At 30.4% G+C, this 6,098-nt stretch overlaps 1 protein-coding gene across 1 annotated transcript; it reads left to right on the forward strand.

Annotated features, from left to right (window-relative positions):
- Positions 1-4,505: 4,505 nt before the first annotated feature.
- LOC120143905 (zinc finger protein CONSTANS-LIKE 3-like) lies at positions 4,506-5,756 on the forward strand. Its single transcript, XM_039158107.1, has 4 exons — positions 4,506-4,985; positions 5,215-5,355; positions 5,441-5,599; positions 5,682-5,756. Exons 1-4 carry the CDS (start codon positions 4,542-4,544, stop codon positions 5,754-5,756), a joined length of 819 nt encoding a protein of 272 aa, XP_039014038.1. The 5' UTR covers positions 4,506-4,541.
- The last annotated feature ends 342 nt before the right edge of the window (positions 5,757-6,098 follow it).

The following is a 6,098-nucleotide window of genomic DNA, read 5'->3' on the forward strand; positions in this document are numbered from 1 at the left end:
GAACAAACAAACAATGATGATGAATGAGATTTGGTAGAGGGATTTTCAGATTTTATGGTGCACCAAATTGAAGGATTTCTAAATAGGATTTTTTGAATTATTTCAAGCTAGGACCAATTTTATAGAATATGTAAGTTTTGAGGACTAAAATTGTTATTATACCATGTTCTGTTAAGTTATTGGTCAAACCTAACAACAGACAATCAAAATAAAAACTAAATGTAACATTATGTATGATTTAAAAAAATTGGGTGACCAAAACAGAAATATGAAAATAGATGGGTCACCAAATTGGGAGTTTACCCTAATAATAATAATAATAACAGATTAGTGAAATTAGATAAAAAAAAAATCACGCAATTTAATGTGAGACATTGTGTGGCTGACGGTAAAAGTACACAATTTAATCCCTTTTAAAAAGTGTGATATCTAGCCATTAAAGAATTATGATAACAACATTTACTTCTTCTTTTTTGATTCGCTGATAACATCATTTAGAATCCCTTCTCGTAGGTCTCTTCGGAAGAACTAATGATAAGATAAATTAAGATTATGTAGTGTTATCGGAGAATATATAAAAGGCGTTTAAACGTTTCTTCTCCTTTAAACTTGCAAGGACTCGAAGAGTAATTTATGCATATTGCATGGATAAAATATATAGAATCGAAGCTTGTCCTCTTTCACAATTTGCATTGAAAATATGCTGGGTGTAGTGGAGAAATAAGACAAGAAAAAAAGCCAGGAATCACTTTTAAGATAATAGGGAGAAAAAAAAAACTAAACATTTTTTCGCGTAAATCATGTTGAACTAAATAGCCTTTAAAATTCATAAGAAAGCTTGGGAATAAAGTTCCAAAACATAGAATAACCCTTTTAATTTTTTGAAAAAACAATTCATACATTTAAAGAGTTACTACTTTTCTTTATCATTATTATTGATCCACACAGGTAGTATGGGCACAACATTTCCTCCCTGCTACAACGCTGCTGGAATATTTTCAACCGGATGTAGGTATAAGGTATTATTTTTAAAATTTATATATAAAAAATAAATTTATAGATATATCTTACCTTCATTTGTTTAATTAAAAAACATAGGATGCAAGAGTTACTATTGATGCTTGTTTTTGAATATGATTCCAGAACTGGATAGGAGGGAACAAAAATGGTGGCAGCAGGAGGAGAAGAAGTTTTTATATTCCTCTTTTGGTTAAAAAAAAAGTAAATGAAAAGAGAGAGATGTAAAAGAATTTACAGTGGTAAGAGAGCTTTATTTTCAATCACATGTACCTCAGTTGGAACTCCCTCAAATTGTACCCACGAGTGATCAATATAACATATGTTCCATCCAAAAAACTTATCATTTCAAAATCAACTCAATTTCACGCCTTGTTTGAGGAATCTTCATCTTATAAATATACAAGAGACAATTGCACTTGAATACTTATATATATATATATTAATGATTTTATCTATTTAAAATGGATTAAATATAAAATAAGTGTCCAAATTATAACATTTTTCATGACTATGTGTCTAAACTACTTTTTGAATAACCTCAGTGTCTAATGTTACAAAAGTTATCACTTTAGGTGTTCGGACCGTCAAAGACGTTAATTTCCTTCGTTAAGTGACACATGTCACAATATGGTAATTTAAAAAAAAACTATTTACAATTAAAAAATTAAAATTATATTTCAAAAACACATAAATTTCAAATAACCCCAAACTTTAAAAACCTTCATTTCAACCCCTAAAACCACGCCGATTGCCGCCCTTTATCATTGTTGAAGCTCCAACCAACCTCACCTCCTCAGTAACCAAAATTCCTATGAAATAGTGACCGATCGACGGCTAATCGGTGCTTTATACCCTGCAAACCCTAGGATAAAAATGCGATCCTACGCGATTTTGACGACCAATCGGTGGAAACTATGCGGTGTATGACTAGGAGGATGATAGAGACCACATCGACGGTGGTGGTTGTGGCCAGAAAGGGCGATGACGATGGGTTAAGGTTAGATTTTGGGATTTTAGTGATTTTGGGGCATTTTTATAATTTAAGAGAAATTAAGATTTTTAATATTTTTTAAAAATAAATTTCAAAATTACCTGATTGTGACTTTTGCACTTAACGAATGTAATTAATGTCATTGATAGCCCAAACACCAAAGTAATAATGTTTGTAACATTAGGCACCGAGACTATTTAAAAAATAGTTTAGGCACCTATTCGTGAAAAACACTATAGTTTGGACACTTATTTTTATATTCAAGTCATTTAAAATTTTCTCTTAGTTTATTGATAATGTACACATATCTTGTAAACGCGGTTGTTCAAACTCAAATCTTCTAGAACGAATAACCAAGGGCGGATGCACTAAGCCCCCTAGGGGCCAAGTGCATCCCCATTATTTTGGGAAATTGATTAAATTTAATATAATGTGTTAAGGAAAAATAAAAATATTTACATACCCATTAATTTTAAGAAAAGAATACTAAATTTTTTAATCTCATTCTTAAATTTCTGAATTTGCCACTGAGAATAACGTTCTCTTTTATTATTGAGACTACTCAATAAACTTATTGATAATTTAGTTGGACAAGAGTAATTTATTCATATTTTTTGATAAATTTGGGGTGAATACAATATTAGTTCAAAATCTTTTAACCATTTGACAATTAATGTTTATATTAATAATATGTAATACTCGAATTTGAGACCTTAAGAAATAACAATGAATCATTTAACTATTAAAATCATTTGGTTTGTGTTAGTTTATTTCATATATAAAAAGGGATCATTTTTACTGTATTTGGATATGAGAAAGACAGACAAGCCAATTTACTTCATGGGTTATTGCTATAAAAAAAGGTTTGGAGAGGTTGAAGTTTGAAAGCAAAATCTTACAAGGCATGTGTTAGATTCTTTGGCTACATTAAGTAGGCTATATAGGGAGGCTTTAAGCACTATTTTATGGTGCACAGCTTTAAACGGTATAAGGAATAGTAATCTCATGCCCTACCCTTTTTATTTTTGGGGTCCCCTTTACCTTTACCTTTGATCATTAACATGAACTTATATAAAATTTCAGTTTTTCTTCTCCCTTTCAACACTAATTGGATTAATTTATTCTTTAGTACGAATCTAAATAGATAGATTTTCTATAAGACCATCAAGTTGTTATGTTGGTCCAATGAAATTTAATGTTCATGGAAAATATTAGTGCCAATGATGATTTAATTATTTTTTCGATTAATCTGGGATAAATACAAGACAATATCTGTTCAAATATAACTCTCAACCTTTTGAAATTGAACGCTTACACCTCTGACATCTATGGTGCTCGAATAAGGGTCTTCAATAAATAACAATAATATATTTACTACGGAGACTATTTAAATCGTGCATGATGATGATTTAAATAGTTTTTTGCATGCATGTGGACAAAATTAGATATGATGGCTACACAAATTTGAGGGGGAAGAGAGGCGACTTTTACCTGTATTTAGTGGAATAGACTATAGAGAAGTGAAGTGGTGGATATGGAAAAGTGAAAAATGGAGACAATAATTTTTAGGTACAAATGATATGATGAAGTGAATGGAAAAGAGAAGACAGAAAAAGGTCAATATTTTTTACACTTACAAATAAAAAATCATTTTAAGTTGGAAAAAATGAGAGGGTGCTGGTGCTGATTTAGCGTGGAAATATTTGTAAATTATAAATGGTATAAAATTGCAATTATAAAAATATATATTCATATGATTTAATTAAAATTAATTATAATGATTTACAAATGAAGTTATACTAATAATTAATATATTTATATAATTACTATAAAAATTAATAATTAAAAGTGTAAATATATAAATTAATAGTCAAAGTATATGTGGATTTAAACTAAATAACTCTACTCTTTTTCTCATGTCAATAAAATTAATTGGATGGGTTTGGATGATTGCAGTGAGAAGTATTTGTTTAATTTTTTTAAATTATTAATAAGATATATATACTTTACAAACATAATTGTTTAAATCTGAATATCTAAAGAGAATAACATTCTATTATATCATTGAAACCATTTAATAATTTTATCCATGATTACTTTTTAATAATGATATCCTAACTAGGGATATTGTAAATATATTTTCTGTTAAAAACAATAATTAATATTTTAAAACAACAAATAAATTTAGCAGTTTTTATCTTTTATTCCATTTTATTGATATACCATTCTACCACGGTTTTTCTTGTTAATCCCACTGAATTCAATTTAATATTTAAAAATGGAAGGAAAATTACCGAAATTGTTATCATAAATACTCGTTTACTGCTGTATAAAACAGTAAACCAAAACAACTTGAGTTTGCTAATAATATCTAGAGTTGCACAGTTAACCCAACAACTTGCAAGAAGAATATAGTTCACTTTCACAACTATATGTGTGTGTGTATATATATATAGGAACCCTCAAAATCATAAACACATAGTTCGAATTTAATTTCCTTTTCAACCACATCTTCCCTATTTCTTCTTCAATGGGCTCCATTCCTAAGTTCTACACTAATTATGCATTTTCCAATGATTTTTCTCAGTTTTCAAATCCACAGACAGTTCCCCAAGAAAACTACACACCTGCTGGTGGTGCAATAATTCCTGGTTCAACATGGGCTGAAGAAATCAGTTTTCCAATGATTTTAGACAACGGTGGGATCGACGTTTTTCAACACGATTCTAATCTAACAGCTCAGGTCCAAGCGGCATTGTTTCCCGAGCTTATCGGGGTTACGTCCGACTTCGATGTCCCGACAGCATTGCCTCATCTCAATAACGTCGGTGCAGGCTTTTGTGGAATTAATGGAACCATCCCAGATTTTGGTGGAAGATATCAATTGCAAGACGTGTATGAGTTTGGAGAAGAATGCGCTGGATTTGTTCATCAGGATTTCAAGCCAATTGATCCAACATTGGGACAAAATTGGGTAATTCTTCTTTCTTTCTTTGATGTATACATTGCATAGTTTCCTACAATTTCATAAAGATTATGCTTTTGGGATACTTATTGTTGTTATCGATCCTTAGATTTTTTCTATGTAGTTTTGATTGAAAATCTATTTTCTTCTTTAGAATTTTATAAGTTCATTCGTTCTTATAATTCTAGAAACTCGCCCCTAGTATAAAATCTTACGTCTTCTTACTTACATCCGGCAGGGAATTCAAGGAAATCAAATTCGGCCGGCCATGGAAGAAAGCAATCTTAAGGTTGGTCGGTATTCTGTAGAAGAGAGGAAAGACAGAATTCTTAGATACCTGAAGAAGAGAAATCAAAGGAACTTCAACAAGACTATTAAGGTTTGTCTTTGCTAACATTATTAGATATACAAAAGGATTAACGCTGTACATTGACTGATGTATTTCCTTGACCGTAAATATACAGTATGCTTGCAGGAAAACCCTAGCAGATAGAAGAGTTAGAGTGAGAGGGAGATTTGCAAGGAACACTGAACTTTGCGAAGATCAAGAAATGGTACTGAAAAAGGAAGACGATAATTCACCTAATGACAAACCCTTGTACAATTGCTATGAAGCAGTCCAGGTATATATATGTTTCTTTTCATATATTGATGTATGTATATTATATGGGGAAGAAGAATGATGTATGTTTTATGGTTTTGCAGAAGAAGCATGATGAGGATGATTGGCTGCAAGAGGCAATGGTAAATCTAATGTATTTACCATATATTACTGGTTGAGAAATATATGTGTTAGAGGTAGCTTGTATATCTAATGGATTTACTAATGAAAAACTCTCTCAAACTGTTTGTTCTCAAATCATCTTATTCTCTTATACAGAACAAAGAATTTGCAAGTTGGTTCATGCAGTTATCTTATAAGATAATTTATTCAATTTGTCAAGAATTTAAACACAAGTATGATATACCTCATGTTTATTCAAATTATTTAGACTAGAGTAATAAAAAATTAACCACGTCAAAAGGAAATATTAAAAGAGTTTACTTGACTGGAAGCTTATGATTGGTGAATTAAGCTAAGTAGCTCTTGAAGGGTATTGAAAGTGATTGAAATGCATTTGA

The sequence above is a fragment of the Hibiscus syriacus genome, unplaced genomic scaffold (assembly GCF_006381635.1).
Source record: "Hibiscus syriacus cultivar Baekdansim isolate YM2019G1 unplaced genomic scaffold, ASM638163v2 tig00110864_pilon, whole genome shotgun sequence".
Classification (NCBI taxonomy): Eukaryota; Viridiplantae; Streptophyta; class Magnoliopsida; order Malvales; family Malvaceae; genus Hibiscus; species Hibiscus syriacus.

What these genes read in the sequence shown, in the direction of transcription:
- LOC120143905 (XM_039158107.1), top strand. Translation starts at nt 4,542, where the DNA reads ATGGGCTCCATTCCTAAGTTCTACACTAATTATGCATTTTCCAATGAT. An exon ending in ACTTCAACAAGACTATTAAG is followed by an intron (nt 5,356 to 5,440) that starts GTTTGTCTTTGC and finishes GTAAATATACAG; the next exon opens with TATGCTTGCAGGAAAACCCT. An exon ending in ATTGCTATGAAGCAGTCCAG is followed by an intron (nt 5,600 to 5,681) that starts GTATATATATGT and finishes ATGGTTTTGCAG; the next exon opens with AAGAAGCATGATGAGGATGA.